General features: G+C 37.1%; 1 protein-coding gene across 2 annotated transcripts; it reads right to left on the bottom strand.

Annotated features, from left to right (window-relative positions):
- Positions 1-9,946: 9,946 nt before the first annotated feature.
- Positions 9,947-18,789, bottom strand: LOC121298003 (5-aminolevulinate synthase, nonspecific, mitochondrial-like). Of its 2 annotated transcripts, none has more exons than XM_041224683.1 (11): positions 18,638-18,789; positions 15,866-16,080; positions 15,544-15,729; positions 15,274-15,405; positions 14,811-15,033; positions 14,078-14,262; positions 13,782-13,961; positions 12,763-12,927; positions 10,890-11,158; positions 10,412-10,574; positions 9,947-10,250 (listed from the first exon to the last, which is right to left on the bottom strand). In XM_041224683.1, the coding sequence occupies exons 2-11, from the start codon at positions 16,062-16,064 to the stop codon at positions 10,090-10,092; spliced, it is 1,863 nt and encodes a 620-aa protein (XP_041080617.1). In that variant the 5' UTR covers positions 16,065-16,080; positions 18,638-18,789; the 3' UTR covers positions 9,947-10,089. The 2 variants fall into 2 exon arrangements, with proteins under 2 accessions (XP_041080617.1, XP_041080618.1); XM_041224684.1 differs by having other exon boundaries at positions 15,274-15,384.
- Between the last annotated feature and the right edge of the window lie 591 nt (positions 18,790-19,380).

Here is a 19,380-nt window from a genome sequence, read left to right as displayed (position 1 = left end):
GTAAAATCTTCATGATGTGTACGTATTTGCATTTGAATGCAGTTGTACTCAACGGTCATTAGTAATGCTGTATATTCCTGTTAATATTTACTTTTTTTTATTTTTTTTTATTACGTACACGGTACAATTTTATTGTAATCTAAAGTTGTAAGAAGCCCTTAATCAGGATATGTCCCTTTAAGAAAGCAGCGTGTCATCATTTCCTGAACTCCATGGCAACAATGTACTAATTGAAAAAATAAGGGAAAAAAAAAAACCTTTACATTGTAAAATTCTAAAGTACATTGAACATTCGTTCACTAGTGAAAATTCACATTAACACAGATGATGCAACCCTTTGCAAAACAAAGTGAGAAGTTTCAATTACATACAAGGTGTAGTTCCACAAGCTAAACACTAGAGGTCCATCGTGCATTGTATTGAAATATCCCCTGTTCCAGAAACCTCACAAAATGTTCTTCCTTTTTTTTTTTTTTTTTTTTAATTCTGTCTTTATGCCATATCTTTAAAAACAGTACATATCGAGGCTTGCTAAATGTGTGCTTAACCACATTTAAAACGGAGAGTAGAATTAGATCAAGTTATCGCAATATTCTAATATTTTCTGCTAAAATATTGGTATTGTATTAATGCAGTGTCTAAAGTTTTTTTTTTTTTTTTTTAAACATGCTTTTACAGCTGTTCCCAGTTATCCCGTAGAATTATGAGCAAGATCAATTAGGTACATGTAGACATTGGGTCTTTGCTGTCAGTTTGAGTCTCCTCATTTGTCTTTACTGATCTAAAGCATAAACCTAGAAGAACACACGTGTTTGAATGAGTTGCAATGGAAATAATTGCTAGTGAATGTTTCATTACATCAACTGTAATGCAACAGGATATGCCTTGCGGTGCGTGGTATGTCTATATAATTGTGTATATTGCTTGGTTATCTTGCTCATGTTGTTTTGTATTATGCTAATACTGTAGCTATGTATTGATCAGGTCTTGATCAAGCATGACTTTTGTCCTGCGATACTTGACATTGAATTTCGGTGACAATAAAGTGTAGATGATAACACAGTTACGTAAGGATTTGATCAAGGACAAAAGATTCATAGGAATGATATGAAGTGATGACTTCAGTTGCGTTAACGCTGTTGCATCTGAATTGAACATCAGTGACCTCACTGAAAATTAAATCACTATCCATACACACACATGCTGACAATGTTGCTTCAGCCCTGTCTTCCGCTCAGACGGACAGTTTCAGGTGTTTTTGGGGAGTTTTCTATCCTGCATGAACTCTGTAAGTGTCCTTTCTCTTTGTATAGGGGTTGGGTATACCAGGCTGTTATAATCCTGTTACTAGATCAGGATTTAATCACGTTTGTTGGATCACTCTGATAACTAATTCATAACTAATGGACTGAACACGTCTCTTGATATTTACTGTACCAAAACGCAAAGACAGCTATATAAAAATGTCATGCTATTTCATGTTGTGCATTTTTCTAGAATGCGTCTCCTTACTGTGTTCATGTTAAGAGGTTGTTTTAGTTAAAAGGAAATGCTTTGTCTTTGCCTTAAACTAGAGGAAAATAAACCTTTTGTTTACTTGGGAAATCACGCAACCCAGTGATTAAATGAAACGTCAGCCAACACTGTGAACTCAGGTGAACCTCTTCAGCATCCAATGAAATTCTTTCTATCTGGCAGGCAGCCTATTGTGAGTGGGTACCCCGCCTCGTTCTTGCGTGTTCAGTTGTTTTGTCAGGCAGTTATGTGAGTCTGTAAAGTGGTTATAAGTTCATGAAAGGACCTTGCGTAACTTGAGTGTTCTCTTACCGCATTGGCTTTATTGTCTTTGTCAGTTTTTGGTACTTATGTATTTAGAATGCTGCTCACCGGGATAAGAAACAACATCTCTTGTTCAAGACGGTTCAGCCATACATTATGAAGCTAGTTCTTACAAAGCAAACTAGCACACACACACACACACACACACACACACACACACACACACTATATATATATATATATATATATATATATATATATATATATATATATATACACACACACACACACTTTTTTCTCGCAATTTAAAATAATCAGTAAAACAGACTGAATGCTAAACTGACGAGTGGCAATCATGTTGGTGTGCATGGGTTCATTCTTTTAAGCAGCATTCGATTGTGTATCTAGCCAAGGGCGCTGGAACTAGGGGTGCTGGGTTATATACAGGGGTTACAGTTTTATTCAATGGCTTTCAGCACCCCCACTTTAAAAATTGTTCCAGTGCCATTGAATATAGCACTTGACAGTAAAGCAAAATATTCATAGTAAAACTATTTATTGCCCAGTGGTGGATCAATAAAGCACAGAGCCTAAAAAACAAGACCATTTCCCTTAACGTTTTATTCTTGAACTTCCTCATACTCTACAAGACATCACAAACTAAAGGAAGTACCTCTATTGGTAATCGACCCCAAACGCTTTTTTGCAGTGTAATTTCTGCTACTGGAATTGAAAGACTGTGAAGCCCGTTGAAAAGGCTCGAACTGGCCTGTGTGCCGAGCAATGGTAAGGTATGCCGACAGTGTGTAAGTTCACAGTGTAACACCTTGCTATGCTCAGGTAATCATAAGGGTTAGGGTACAGCTTCAGAATAACAAAAGAGAGTGCATCAGGGCTGAGAGATTGAGCACTGGTTCTTAGGGGTAACAGCATCCGGCACAGCAGGAATGATGTTGTGTTGCTCACACTAAGCAGAGGGAATACCACATGTCAATCATTTCTATAAGCTTCTGTAACACTGGTGCCAATGAAGGGCATAGGGAGAAACAAACCAATGTGGCAGCCCAGTGTAACATCTATTAAGATTTATTTGATGTCCACTTTAAACAGTATCATTTGCTTTGCATAAAAAGGTAGCATTTAGGATGATTAGATTATACATTGTATGTATCCATGTCACACAAGAAGTGTAATGTACTGCCAGCATTTTAAAAAAAAAGTCTAACTTTTTATTGCATAGCAGCCCATGCAGGATGCAAAGTGATACTCTACTGAAATTTAATAGGACTGTACAGCTCTTTGATAGGGTGCATTTGATCAATGGTACTCTCTTTTAAAATAGAACAAAACAAGAAGACATTCCAGCATCCTGTTTTACTTTTCTTGATGACAGATTATTGTCATGCAACACAAATTTGTTGCTGCTGGAACTAATAAATGTTGTATGTCCATACCTTCCTCACTCTTGCCTCACATACTTAATAGCGTTCAAGAAAAATGTTATATCAGCGCAACTGTTTGCTTATTTTAGATAATGATTCATTTGATCACCCTATTCATATTTGTACTAGAGAATAGGTCATTCTGATTGCACAGATGGTTCTAGGGAACAGGTCTGTTATAAATCTAAAAGCAACTTTACCACAAACTGTCACCATGACTTGCATTGTGTTCTTGACCTTTTAATCTGATGTTCTGGCCTTCATGGGAGTTTGGCTCTACATACCAGCCAATGCCAAAAACTCTTCATGGTAACAGTAACATTCCTCAAGAAGTCCAAAAGTAAAAAATTTAACAGCTAGTTTTTAAGTATTCATGCAGGCTAATGGAATTGAAGTGTATGTATGATGTTTACAATCCAGCATTCTGCCTCATTCTAATGTTGAAAACAAGCGATGCTGGAATTCATTTGGTCTAGGTCCTAGATTCAAATTAGGGCATATTTTGTAAGTGCTGACTGTTGTCTTTTATTAGGGTTAATTCTTCATTTTTAATAAGAAATGCACCTGTTCACCTTAGAAAGTCTGAAGCCTAAGTAAAACAAGCCCTCTTAAAATATGTCGTTCTGTGCTGCTGTAGTGGAAAACACATTTACTGCCTTTTTCAAGAGCTTGCAAACAAGTGAACTCAATCTTGCTTAGAAGAAATCTTAAAGGCAGCCTTCTTTAACAGTTAAGAGGTTGAGTGTGAAGTGAAAACCAAACCATGCGCTTTTTGCAGCACACACAGTGACAAAGCACTCCACCTTTTCATGAGCGGGTATCATTGAAGACAGCAAAATTATGAATGACATATGGCATGTTGTAAGACACTATTAATGAGCAGCACAGAGGACTGTTACCGCGGTGAAGGCTTGGGCTGAATATGTGGGTACAAGCCTATAATTACAGTCCATGGTGTCATTCCCATCAATGAATGATATCACAGTACAGCATGTTTTGCTCTATGAGTGCAATGAATCACAGTAAAAGCTTAACTCTGAATTGTGTTGTTTCATTACATTTTAAATGATTAAACAATTACACAGACAGAAACAGCATGACCCCAGTAACCCAGTTCTGAGCAGATTCCCCCATTCACTGAATCAATACTGAAAAACAATTATAAAAAGCTGTAGTAGTGCATTAAAGGGATGTGTGTCAAATCATTTAGCACAGAGATTGTTATCCATACAGTATTTGAGCTTGCAACCTTGTGCATGTTTTTTTTTTTCAGTACAGTATTGTACGTTTTATTGAAATTGAATAAAACAGCATTCAATTTGATATGAGCCTTGGTTGTTTAACATTGCACAGTATGTAGTACCACTGTGCAATTGACAACAAGGAGGTCACAATAGCTTTGTTTTATTATAATACTTTTTTTTAATACTTTGTCGCTTCTCGATTTGGTTAATATTTGATGATTTGCAGAAGACTTGCCTTTAAATTCAGGTATTAGCAGAAGGTAGTGAGAAAAATGTAGGTTAGAACAAGTTAATATCATTTTAATATAGAAACAAAGACACACAGGCAAAATAATATATCCACAATTGTATTTTATTATATTCTGAGTTATTACTTTATATACTTCAAATGTATTTTTATGGCACTGCTCTATGGGAAATATATTTTATGGGAAATATATATACCTTTACAACTGAAAAAGAAAGAAACCAAGAAAGTAAGACACTTAAAACCCAATTTCACGTATTTCAGTATAACAGCATAATTAAACAACTATTTAATACAGTGAGTTCTATTGGGAAACTGAGCAGGCATGTGTGTGCTGGGGAGAGGTTTAGATTGTAAGCATTTAATGTACTCTACTTACAACTATTGAAATTCAAATGTGGAGACATTGCCCAAAGAGTTGTCTCCTAGTAAGACAGCCGTAGGGATTTCCCACTCTTTCAAGAAATAGCAACATCACTCTGTACAGCCAGTAGAAAAGTAACCATGACTTTGAGTCGGATGATTAGATTGGAACAAGAAGAACATACTACACCACACTGTAACAAAACAAATCCTTTAGTTTTGTTGACAAAAGGGCTGTATAGCCAAAAAAAAAAAAAAAAAAGAAAATCCCCTTGTGATTTGAGGCTCAGCTCCAGAAAACGATTGTATCCCCTGAATACAAAGGCTTAGGTAATATTGGCTGAATTTATACATACACAGAGCAACCTCTCACGTTCAGCATGAGTGCTTTTAGGTCAAGGTTGGCCAGTCCAGATGCAGGAACATACGATCATGCACTTCAGACCGATCTCTCTCACACGTAGTCCTGTTTATAGCGGACACTGTTACTCTGAAGAGCGAGTCGTCTTGGAACTACAATAGATGGGAAGAACAGCACTGTCTATAACAAGGCAATGGCACAGAGTTGTGTATTTTTCCATGCTGTGAAACAAGTATGTGATTTGCAAGATAAAGGCTCCTCCTGGCCTAGCCCCCACCCCAGCACTTTAAATTTCTGTTACCTGGACTGGGTCTTAGAAACCGGAAAAAAAACCAAGGGCCCTATCCACAGGCTATTAGTGTTCAGTGGCTTCCAGCATGAAGGGTACAAACATGATTTCTGGCCAACATAGATCAAACCCTTGGGGCGTGGAAGTGCTTGGAATACACTTTGTCATTTAAATGTGCAGGGTAATAGCATTTGGTGGGCGAATACCCTTAAAAACATACTATCACAAAAGACTCTAAAGACAAACAGTGGCGTGTACTGCCACATTGTGCAAGTATATTATTGGGAATGTGAATCAGATCAAAGGGTTTTCTAAATTGAATGGATGGCAGAAAGTCTATTCATTCCCCATTTGAGAAATGATGTGCTGGGAGCTTTTAACAATCTGTAATAATGAAAGTATGAAGCTGCTAGTTTGAACACCGAAAACTCAAGAAGGTCTACAATGACTGATGGCAGGTTACTGAGGGTTCATTTAAATTGCCAGCGCGGTGAGATAAATAAAATGAAAGGCAGTTTCAGAAATGCAGAGTGGGGATTATGCCTATGAAGAGGCATGTTTTGAAGGAATAAAAAGAATTCCATTGTTACTCAGTTGAGTATGCTGAAGCTTTGAGATAGTTGTTCAACCTTGATCACAAGCAAATGGTATACTGTTGCTTACATCTGTTCTCACTGTACAATTCTACACATGATTAGCAGTTGTTATCAATAGATAGCATGGGGTTAATTAAATGGGACTGGATCGCTCAGCTACGAACACAGTTCACTGCTTCTAGTATATTCATGGACGAGGAAGTACTGGTTGTTCGGCAGGCTGTTACTATGGCTAACCCCATGGCAGGCAGTCACAACACTTTACACACTGCAAACAAGAACCTCTGCCTTAAAAACCCTGTAGCAATTGTTTACAAGAAACAGCAGAATGTAGTTAAAAAACTGTATTATAACTGCATGTCTCTAATGCATTGGATCAATTCCAAAGTTACTTGACCAAATAATACCTTTACCAGCTGTAAAGGAGTGTTCTTAATAGGTTTCATATACAAAGATAGCACATTATGTTGAAGTTTGGAACCAAGCAAGCAGATAACAAAAACTATGTTCCTCCTTAATTACGGGTTACAAGCATTACTCACTAGGTGAAGCATTTCCTTGTAAAAGCATTTCCTTCTCTCAATCTCTCAAGTGTTTACCGTATACCGTGTGTGAAAATTGTACTTTCAGAAAAGAAGTGGTACTTCTGGTTACTGAGAACTGGTCGCTCTCTTGTGCTCCCAAAATTAAATTGCTTTTGTTGATGGAATAAATGAGTGGTAGACTGCAAAACATATGACAGCTTTTGAGGTGATTAAATGGAACAAAGACTATTTTAATAGGTTTACACTACTGGCCAGCTTTAGGTGGAAGGGTTTTTGATTAATTCACTTATCGATTTCAAAAAATATTTCCCCAGCTTACAAAGCTAAATGAATTGGGTTCCATTTAAAATGCTCCTAGCTTATTTCAATTTGTCCTTTGGGGTCCAGTCATTGATATGAAAATGTTTGAAAATGTTTGAATTCAGGTGGTTGCAGATTTGAATAAAAGAAAGTAACGTTTAACTACAGCACCTACTTTCAGTGATTGGTATGAGTCAGAAATGTTCTCTGCTTTCTGCTTTCTCCTTTGTAAAACATTGCAATGAAAAGAATGCTGTCAGCTTAACACTTTTTAAAAATCATTTAAAGGGTTATAGACCTTGCCCACAGATTGTTATATACTGTAGATTCCTGCTCCGTTTTTTAATGGTTCCCAAAAAAGTCCTTTAAAATGAATAGCACAAGATTCAAATAGGGATTTACAGCTACTGACTGTTTTTTACTCACGGAGCATTGGCATAATTTGTTGATTGTCCTTGTTTAGTCTTTAGTCATACTGTGTTGCTGGTTTTTGTCTCGTAATGACTCCAGCTAGGATGTATACTGTTGTGGTGTCCTTTTACTATCAGTCTTTACACTGTCATGGCTGGTGTTCCATCACTTTCATCTTGGTTGTCCAGCATTATATTTTATTCAATGTTGTATTTAGGTCAGATGTGCAAATTCATCATGCTAATGTGACAATTATCAGTCATCTTTCTTATATGGTAAATTGTTTTATTTTGTCAACCCAAAGGAAACGTTGTTACTGCACACTTCTATGCAGGGGATATTTAGCCTACCAGACCACCTCATAATTACTTGACAACCAGAACAGAACAGTATCTTATACAGTGCTGCCCTATTTTATTTCACAATACTATTTGTAACCCAGTTGTGTTATTTCCGTGTCTATGCTTCGTGTATCAGGGCATTGTTAATAACTCTTGGTAACAGCTGAAACATTTTAAAAACTGCTTCCTCACTGTTTTTCTAGCTGACTTACAAAACAAGAAACTGTAAAACACTGAAAACAGTGAATTAGTCGTTACATGCAGTACCTTATTGCCACTTCTTATAAGAGATGCAGTGAGATCGAGACGACCTGTTCAATTAAGCTTGATGGATTTTAAAACTTTGGCGTTGTAATGGCTGTAAATGATGTGGCATGGCAATGTTTTCATTACGGGTTTGATAAAGGGGTCTTCTTTTTGCTTTTGGGATTTCAGTTTACAAACAGAGAACCAGACATATAAATATTCTAAAGCATTGGTTTATCGTAATTCCATTCAAGGACTTAAACTAGGGCTGTGCCAGGGTGCTTTCAACAGGGTCTGGTTTCTATGGAAACTAAGTATGGTGTCACATGCAAGCAGCACATGTGTATAAATAATGCAATGCTACAACATATTCATTTGAAGTATTTTCCTCTGGCAATGATGTGCTGATTTTAACAGCACCATTGCATTCAGACTCATGCAGATAGTCACGTATTCTGCCTAGTACTATAAACAGCAAGGACATTTATTTTTGTTTTTGGCACAAAACACTTTCTGTTGACAAGAGGTGTCTGATTTCATTGCCCTGTCTAGCAGCAAGATGTTTTGCTATAGCTATAGTTCAAACTTCTGTTTAAAACATGTGAAAGACATTCACTCTCAGTGTTTTGAACCGGTAAATACATTTTATATGATTGGTTTTGCTCATTTTAATGTTGGTATATGAAAATTGGTTACAATTATCGGATACACAGGCCACAACAAATAAACAGTTTACGATGAAAACTATTTAAAGCTAGTGTCATCTAATCATGTTTTACACTATACTACATTACAGAATTATTCTGTATTTAGCTCGGAGCACTGAAAACAGATTCTTTAGAATAGTTTTAGCTGTTAGTATATACAAAAAAACTATTAGCTTTTCTATTGAAAGTTAAATGTTTCACATTTTTGTTGTTGTTTTATCAATTGTGTTTGGCCTCAGTGATAACTTATTTAAAGCTGACATGACACATTGACAACCTGCAGTTATGATAATACATGAAGACAAAAGTAAATAGATTAATCAGTAATTATTTCTGGGAAAACAGAAAACAGTTCCAGGTGACACCTGCCGAAACTTATTAAAAGCAGAGGAATTGGCAGCTAATTATTAGTTTTTTCTTAAATGTTTTATTTTTTTATTTTTATTTTTTTAAAAGAGTGGTTTACGTCGCAAGAGCCTGATTAGTTCCAACAATTAATCATTGATGTTTATAAAATGGTCTATTCCTCCACATTCGCTTCCTTTTCCAAGCTAAAAAGTGAATTCAGTTGGGTCTCAAGACCAGCTTCCAGTGGGGTTCTGCTTCCTCACTGTTGTGAACTGGCGATGCTGGCAGACCGCAAAGTGGCCAAATAAAGAGTACTAAAAAATACCTCAATACTTTACTGGCAACAAGCCATTGTGGTAGATTGAAGCACACATTCAGTACAGCGTATCAGAGAAACAAGGCAGTTTCCTTGGCAAGGCTACTGCAAATAACAAAGTAAAAGGTTGCGGCATTGAATTTCCACACAACAAAAAACACTTCTGACCTGGTTATTTCAGTGTCTAAGCCTTCAAATGTATTTGTTTATATCTTTGTATGTAGGTCACCTTTCATATTACGTGAATTGGTTTTCACTGTTATATAAATACTGTAGCTGACAGTTTGGTTTGCCCTTATTGGGAACTGTAATTTTTAAATATGAGAAGGTGTATTGTTCTAAACAGTTCTCATATTGCAGACATTGCATTGGGGCCACTAAACAAAAAAAAAAAAATCAAACAAACAAGACTGACATTCAACATTTCTATTTATTTGCTATTTCTGATATAGTAAATAACATGTATGGTTTATTAAGTTACAATATAATGTTTAAAATATCTCTTTATAATATTGCTAAAATTAAAATGTGATAGCTTAGAAAAATGGCAACGGTCAGCCAGTTGCTGATATGAGGTTGCTCAAGCCACTGAAGTAGGACCTCTCCCTTTCACTCATCACCTCGAAATGCAGAGGCATCCTGCAGAAGTTGCATTCAGCTGAGGAGTGAGGCTTCAGCCCCAAGCCAACTTCTTTCCAAGTTTTCACCAGTTTCTCTGTGGAAAAGGGGGAAAAAATAAAGTTATTGCGAATACAGTACTTTATATTAACACTATCTTCAATAGTCACAGAATACATAATTAAACAGCATGTCACTTTCAAAATCAGCTGAAACTCAAATAGTTTGCAATTTGTATCTTTAAAATAAAGTTCTTACCAACAAAAAACTTCATCATCTGTGGTGTGTGGTGAGGCGTTGGGGCGATCCGAAGGAGTTCCTCCCCGCGTGCGACCGTGGGGTAATTGATTGCCTGAACATAGATGTTGTACCTGCTCATCAGCAAATCAGAGACCTCTGTGTTCTTAGCTGCATCTGAAACCTGAAACAAAATAAAAACTCTTTAACATACCTTTTCTAGACAAATGCCTTTGTTTGTCCACCAAACAGTAAATCTCTGAATTCATGTTAAAAATAGTGCAATGCAAGACTATACCTGCCTCCCTCCAAAACAGTTATCCTTAATGGTTCAGCACAAAGCTGGCTGTGGCCACTCGACTCTCTCGTCAATTTCAAAATATGACTACCATTTAATTAATCTTACTGAAACTTTCTTTCTTGCTCCATAGAAGTACCTAACCTGTAAAGTTCACTAGAAAGTGACAGTTTAGTTAAAGTAGATCTGATAAATACATACCCTGATTGGAATGATGTGACTGGGACAGTGAACCACAGGCAGACCAGCATCCATCAGCATCTGTCTCATTAATTTGACATTGCGCTGGTGCTTGCGTCTCAACGCCCGACCTTCCTCACTCTTCAGCGTCTGAATGGACTCTTTAGCCCCAGCTAAAAGCATTGGTGGAAGGGACGTGGTGAAGATAAAGCCTGCAGCATAGGATCGCACAGTGTCCACAAGGGTGGCAGTGCTGGCTATGTAACCTCCCACACAGCCAAAAGCTTTACCTAAAATAAATTAAAAGAGACACATGGTATTGATCAGAATTCATACTGCAGAAACTGCATGAATAACATTTACCAGACTGATGGTTAAATTGCATTGATAATCTTTGTGGGCACACGTATTTAAAAACAATGTTTTGGTTTAATTCTATGTGTACATAGCATACACATATAAAAAGGATCCATCTAAAATTCTGTGTAATGTGTCTTATGCTGATTAAGTGCAATTTGTTTGCTAATTCTTAGTTCAGTATAACTTCGTTAAAAAAAAAAAAAAACTATTCCGATAAAACAAGTCATATCACGTTTACTGGTTTGAACCAATAACTTTTTTATTTTCTCTCAAATATGCCAATAGGCACCTCCTACTGTTTTTTCACTATATAATGGAGTCAGGAATGAATCCAAGGTATGTTTTCCGAGTGGTAAAATGAGGAATTTGTACAGACAGGCGATTCAAGCCGTCACTGCTTCATCCGCTTGTATCTTTACTGGAAATCTTTCCTGCACATCTTCTAGTGGAAGTGCTGTATGACAAGCTGTCACAAATGTCTCCACTGTGACAATCCACTGAAGGATCAAAGCGGTGAACGCTAATTATTGTATAAATCACTTGATAACAATGTTTAAGAAATGGGCAGCTTGTTATGGAATTAAGGTCAAAATGACCTCATGCTTACTAAAAGGAACTGCTTGAAACAGAAGGAGCTTTTTTTTTTTTTTAATGAATTAATTTTTATCCCAAAGGCACCGATATAACACCAGACTAAGGAACAACTTGGCACTGATTGACTGTAAATGAATACTGCTGGGAACAAATGAAAAATCTTTAATTGGGTTTCAAGACAAAGAATTCCCCTTGTGAAGCATTAAATCACCAAATACCATTTTTCTCTGAATTAAAGTAACACTGGAGTAGATCTAAAAATGTTCAGCAGTGTACATGCAAAGCTGAAAAAGTGGCACAGACAGAATCTATAACAATTTATGAAAATCACCAAAAAAAAAAAAAAAGGCCAGGGAGAATTATACACACATACAATCACCTGATCCTTCCTATGTAACATATGTTATCCATCTCAATGAACAACTTAGAATTTTCCATAATTTTCCTAATTATATACTGTTCAGTATTATGGTTTGATTTTTTTTGGAAACCTAAAACTCCTTCTATGAAGTCTAAATAACCTATTTTTTTTTTTTTTTTTTTTTTTACAACAGATCTGGTTAATTAGGTCATGTTGTTATGCTACCACACAAACCTGCATGTCATCCTAGCCAGTAATTGGCAGCTTTATTATCATCCTCATGATCAAATCCTCCAAGGGCTTGGAAGAAAAATCCAAGTAGGGTTTCCCAGCAACAGGTTACTACTTGTTTATTTTGAATATCACTGAGAAATTTGACTACATCTCTGCTTGTAGCCACAACCATCTTACTTTAGGCATGTTTCAATAAAGAACATGAAAAATAAAACTATTTTAAATACAAGTATATGGGATTCAAACACACGAGAGAGAGAGAGAAGGGGTACAATTGACATTAAAAGTTACTAATATTTTTTAAAAGGAGCATATACATTTTTTTCCTTTGTTGAATATCCTTACCAAGCGTTCCAGAGATGATGTCCATTTTGTCCATGATCCTGTCCCGGTCTCCTATTCCCCCACCACGAGCACCATACAACCCTACAGCATGGACTTCGTCGACAAACGTGATGCCTCCAAATTCATGGGCAACGTCACACATCTCTTCCAGCGGACACACAGCACCTGCAGAACAAGCAGACAACCTTTATGCTGTGCTTACACTGCCACCTCGGACCTAAGCCGACTCAGGTCCGACTGACCGCAGAGATTCTCATCATTTACACGGCGGTTGTGCCCCGAGGCGGCTTACGTCTGAATGTGCGCGCATACCATCTAAACAGGGCAGTTTTTGTATAAAATTATTTTTGATAGCATTTTTTTTAAAGAATAATTATCACTGATATACTCAAATATTACGCTTTTGTTTCTTTGACGTCGACTGGCGTCTGCATCTGTTTAACAAAGTTATCGTCAAAATATTACATAGCCCAATGCATGGATATTTGGGGTATGTACACTTTTGACGACAACTTAATAATAAAATGAAGATATTTACAAATACTCCTCAATATAACCCATTAATAAATTCAAATCTTCAGGACGCTTGTGTCTCAAGTCATTCTTCTCTTTTTGTGACGCTCCAACAGCACTGCAGCTTCTTCCTGTTTAGATTCCATGGGGGAGGAGCCGTCCTAAAGTCCAGTGAGTTTACGCTGCCTTTCAGATGGACCTAAGCCCGCGCCGAGCCACGTCTTTATTTGGCCGTTTTTAGGACAGCTGAGGAGTCGGCAGTGTGCGTTTACACCTCAGAAAAGACCTGAGACGGCCCAAAGCCGTCCTACAAATGGCCAGTGTAAACGCACCATTAGTTACTTGAATCAGCTTTTCAATCTTCTTAATAAGTTTTAATATCGAACCCAGACATGTAGTTAATCTTGTGCTGTTCATAGCCTGTCTACAGTTATTTTTGAGTACTTTCAATGACTGCACATAAGCACCAATTATAAAATATAATTTAAACTACATTAAGCACTTACCATCCATTGAGTGCACGGTCTCAAAAGCCACAATCTTAGGAGTTGAGGGATCAGACTTCTCCAACAGCTCTCGAAGATGACTGACATCATTATGACGGAATATAAATTTGGGTGCCCCACTGTTCCTGATCCCCTGGATCATTGAGGCATGGTTCCCAGCATCAGAGTAAATCTCACAGCCTGAAGTCAAAGATGACAACACAATAAAATGTAACTATAGAAAGATTGTTTGATGTAATAATTTGCCCTTAATATTGTTAATTAAAAGAATACATAAAAATCTGGGTATGCTGTACCTGGCAGCATTTTGGCCAATGTAAAAAGGGTGGAATCATTAGCCACGAAGCACGAGGAGAAAAGTAGGGCGGCATCCTTGCCATGCAGGTCTGCCAGCTCATGTTCCAGTTCAACGTGAAATTTGCTGGTACCCGAGATGTTTCGTGTCCCTCCAGCTCCAGCACCGTGCTGCCGTAAAGTCTCCCTGGAAAAGAAACATGAACTCATAACTTATGAGATCAGAAGATTTCTTTTTACAGGCCCTTAAATATTGTCTTTTTAATAAACCTACTAAGCCATTACATTAAGATTCCATCTAAAATGCATCTCCGATTAGATTAAGATTTCTGGATCATGACACTGTAAAGACCAGAATTCTGCAAAGGTATGTACTGTACAGTATATATAGTCTAACTGTTCCCAAAGGAGTTGCACAACTCTTTCAGTATGTCATAAGTAAGAAAGCCAATACCATTATTAAGAAATAGCTTCATCCTAAATGCCTCGAGATGCTCAGGGTGTCAGTCAGCTGACATCTCTTTTTTTCTGTGCTTTCTGCTCTCTAGTGTATTGTACTTTGTTTTACAGATTATTTTCTACGCCACTGTCTAACAAAAGGCTTCACTAGAGAAAGCTTATCGACATACAATTTTACCCTCGTCGATTTTAGCTCTATTATCTGGGGTGTCCAAAATATGGCATAGAATAGTTACTCGTTATTAGTATGGAGGATCGTGAAGGTTAGGCACTCACATGATTGACCGAGTAACACGCGGGTGACGGCTCATTCCTAAATAGTCATTACTGCACCAGACTGAGACCTCCTTCTTTGAGGTCGTCGATTCAGAGTAATCGTCTGCCATTGGGAAGGTCTCGGCTCTTCGATTCACAGTTTTAAACACCCGGTACGTGTGATCGTTTTTCTTTGCTTCAATCTTCTTCTCAAAGAACCTGTCGTAGTGGAAATTGGAGATGGCTGCAGGAGAAAGATTAACATAATTAACAAAATCATAAAAGCAGTTAATACAGGTACCAAAAATAAAAAGAAGCAGGCTCTGGTGATGTCATTGTGACACTTTTGACAAAACAATGAATCTACACAATATTAGTTTGCCACTTCCGAGTCAGTGATGTTTTTTTTAAGACAGGAAGAGTTTAAACACAGGCCACCAAACCTTGTGGGAAAAGATACACAATAAGCACATCAGGTTCTTACACTTGGGCATGTTGTCCTGTAGAAGGTGGGAGACCCTGAGGGGGCGCTGCTTCATTATGTTCTTCAGCAGTCCGTTCTGGTCTCGCTCATCACCCTCGGTGATGTTGGTCACTGTTGGATTCACAGGTAACTCTGTAATTATAAATGTTTGTTCTTTTTTGCAAGACTGTACAACAACACAGGCCTCTTCAGTTTAAAATGGTGTGGAATGGTATTGGTCCGAACGCATTCTATTTACAGAGCAACCAGAGCTAGACAATTATTTCTTACCTTTCCTCACAGCCTGCATCTCCTGCACATCCTCCTGCAGCTCCAGCCTAGCCTTGTGGAAAACATTGCTGTTTGCAAGGCTCATCTCGGCTGCCAGGAATGGGCATTTGGACGCAGCAGCCTGGCTGCCAGGGGGTACAGGGTGGCCAGGTGGCAGCTGGGATTTCACAGCAGGCTGCTTGACAGCTAAATGGTAAATAAGCATGTGTAATCATTCTCTTCATACCATTAAAAACAGAATATACATTGCAAAGCACGGGATATTATATGTTATGATCAAATATACAGTAACCTAAAGAGAAGGTTTTATAAAGTTTCTTACTCTCATCAGTTGGGGTAGTCTCCTTGGTTTGCTGGCAATGAGCAGCTGAGGTAGCAAGAGTACGAGCGATAGGTCTGCTGGCAAGATCCATCATCACAGGGCAGTTCTGCGCATAGGAAACCAGCGACTTCCCTGCCTTCTGGAGGAATGTCTGCGACACTCGAGACAGGAACGGGCAGCGCCGGACGAGGGTCTCCATTGTAGATTTGGTTAACCTGGAATGAAGTATTTTGTAAAGTAAACTACTGTATTGTTAAGCAAACAAGTTGAATATGCTTCTGTCCCACACCCTCTGGGTCCCAAGATCATCAAATGTGACTCTGCGTCAATCACACCCCATCCAACCCAAAGACATAAATAAATAATAAAACAAATAAAAACAATACAGACAAAGAAAAAAATGTGTACATGTTTATAATCTTAGGAACATTAGCACTTTCAGGAACTGTACAGCCTTTGCTACTTAAACATTCTTGTGAATCTTCCAAGTAGCATAGATTACTTAATATGTTGCCCTGAGCGCTTTTAAAACAGCAAATGACTGAGGAGGAGGAGGTGAAAAAACCCTTCAAATTTACATTATGTTCCTCAGACAAATATGTTTCCTGCAAAATAAAATCAGGTTCTAAACAAAAACTGCCTATTTTTAATAAAATATACTAAAATAAAAACTCTCTAGTCATGATGACCAAATACCCATTAAGAGCACATTGATCCACAGCATTTAGTTCATCCTTAAGTTGATTTTGAATTTGCACATCACTTGTTACATCTTAATAAAATTACAAAGTTCCCAAATCTGACACTTCACTTTATATTTTCTATTTGTATTCAGTACTACAGCATGGTTTTACCTGAAGGTTTCCCACTGGTATTTAATAGAGCAACGTGCAAACACACATCGGAACATGGTGAGGCTCTTAATTTCACAGCGCAGAAGTAAAAGTAGTCAGCCCAGAGCTTCAGTAATATGTCTTATATACAATCCATCCTTGTAGCAGCTGCTTGTGACATTTCCATAGCAACCCTGAATTGACTCAATAGTCTGAAGTATGCCAAACAGTGAACAAAATACTACCATTCACAATAATGTCACAGTTGTGGATTTTAATGTTACAAGGGCAGACAGTAGTAAAAATCAAAATACTTTTAAAATAGTCAAACTGTACTAACATATGGTTTAGATTTTTTTTTTTTTTTAATCATATTGGAAGAGTGCGAGTTAGCTTGCCTTTTTATTTGGACAATATTAGGAATAAAGTTTCATAATTTCCAATTGGATTCACAACACTGGATCATGATACTGTAAAAGTCCTGAATTCTGCAACAGTGTACCTTACTGCATCAATAGTCTAACTGTTCCCAGCAGGCGTTGTGCAACTCTTTCAGCATGTCATAACTGAGAAAGCCACTCCCATTATTACAGAAAATAGCACCATCCCAAATAACTACATTTTGCCCAAAGGTGAATAACACCCCTAGTGTCAAACTGCTACAAAGAAAGCACTGTACCAGATACAAGATTTGATTACTGCACTGTCATAGGAGGTTGTTATAGTCTTTATGAAGTGTTTAACATAGTTAAATAATATTTGATAAATAGTTCCATTTTGAATGTATTTTCCCTTTGTCGTTTTTAAATGTACCCCTCTTACTAAACAAAGTACTATTCCTTCTTTTGATGCTAGGTTTGATTGTAAGTACTATTCCTTCTTTTGATGCTAGGTTTGACTGTCTTTATGTAAAACAATAGATAATGTAATTGATTTAAAACCTGTGCTCCACCATACAAAATAACAATATGTCAACTACCAGTTACTCAGCAAAGTCTAGTGACTAATATTTAGCAAAGTCCTGTGATTAAAAATAAGCAACACCACCTTAATACCTTAAAAACTAAACTACAGCTTTAAATCTAACTTTAAATTAGCTACAGATCCCAACAAAAGTCCCTAATTATAGCATACCAAGTCAGTTTAAGCTAACAAGATAGCTAGCTCAAAGACTACATGTTATAAGACAGCACTCCATCCTGCGTCTTCTTTCTCAATAAAGCCAGTGCAGACAACGGCAAACAACTGATTATTCTTCACCCAGGTACATGCCTGTGACCTTTTTTGGTATTTAGCTTCCAAACCAACCAAACATTTAATATGTTACTGCCTTAAACAGCCATCACACGTCACAGGTATTTCACCCTTAGGGAAGGGCCACATGAAAGTGCTATTAGGTCATGTGTTAGTGTTGTAGACCCCCCACAAAAATACTAAGATAGATAGTACACTTACTAACAGTCAGCTTTCAAAATACAGACAATCTTTTTTTAGTTTTAAGTAAGACTTTTGTTTGAATACCTGTATTTATACAAGTTCTACACACTAGGTAATAATCACAATATGATGTACTGTATAGTACGGTACATCACAATTACAGTACGGAAACCAACGTTGTGACTAAACTGGCCAGGTTTATTTAATAATGGTTGTGTCTTACAATCGGTTATTTAATAGCCAGATTCATAACTGCTGTAGAAATCGGATCTTCCTATACTTCTAGGGTTACTGGATGATACCCTTGTCTATTTACTGTACACGATCAACTGGCTTGAAACTTGGCTTTAAAAATATCTTATTGGCAGCAGTAACACGGATCCTCATAAAAATAATAAAATAAATTAAAAATAATTAAAAAAAAAAAAAAAAAAAAAAAACAACAACAAAAAAGCCTTATGACTAAAAAAAACAAAAAAAAACAGGTGGAACCATAGCTTACCTCGTAATTATTCAGAATATGTGCTTGGTGCTATAGTGATTCTCCCAATGCGTGTGGCGTTATTTTCACAAGTTAAGATGTGTGCTTCATTCACAAAAATATGTTCCCTGTTGCCCTACACTGAGGACGAACGTAAAGGACAACGCTACGCAACCGGTTTTAAGGAACAAACCAGGAACATCAGAGTCTCGCGAGACTAGTAGTAGTGTTACACAACCTGTGTGTGTGTGTGTGTGTGTGTGTGTGTGTGTGTGTGTACCATGTCTATACAGTAATACCATTTCACTTCTCATGCTTGTATAAGGAAGTGCAACGACACAATATACTATTAAACCCAGTACATTCAAGTAATTATTAAATAGGAAGTCATGTTGTGATGTTAAATGCTACAGGCAGACAAAGACGCCGATAAAGGGCGACCTCTTGTGCTTAATGTTGGTACTGTTTGTAATAGATGCATTGACTTTTTATCCATTCTGATAAATAAACTATTACAGTATTTGCAGAATGCATTTAGAAGTGGTGTTCATTACAAAAATGCGACATTTCCAATACGTATTGCAGCTGAGGTAATGGATTTTGTAACCATTGCTCTGAAAACACATTTTAGCACTGAAAAGGTTATATTCCCTAGTCACTACAAAATACACAAATACATGTGTAATTATTATTATTATTATTATTTATTTATTAAGACTACAGTACTAGTAATAATTGTAACATATTCATGTTATGAAATGCAT

The sequence above is a fragment of the Polyodon spathula genome, chromosome 23 (assembly GCF_017654505.1).
Source record: "Polyodon spathula isolate WHYD16114869_AA chromosome 23, ASM1765450v1, whole genome shotgun sequence".
Lineage (NCBI taxonomy): Eukaryota > Metazoa > Chordata > Actinopteri > Acipenseriformes > Polyodontidae > Polyodon > Polyodon spathula.
Note: the sequence above shows the minus strand (reverse complement) of the source record. Positions and strands in the feature narration are given on the sequence as shown.

Coding starts and splice junctions, on each gene's coding strand:
- LOC121298003 (XM_041224683.1), bottom strand. CDS start 16,064: ATGGAGACCCTCGTCCGGCGCTGCCCGTTCCTGTCTCGAGTGTCGCAG. Junction 14,263..14,810: donor CGTGTTACTCGGTCAATCAT/GTGAGTGCCTAA, acceptor TTTCTTTTCCAG/GGAGACTTTACGGCAGCACG. Junction 10,575..10,889: donor GTCACATCATTCCAATCAGG/GTATGTATTTAT, acceptor ATTTTGTTTCAG/GTTTCAGATGCAGCTAAGAA.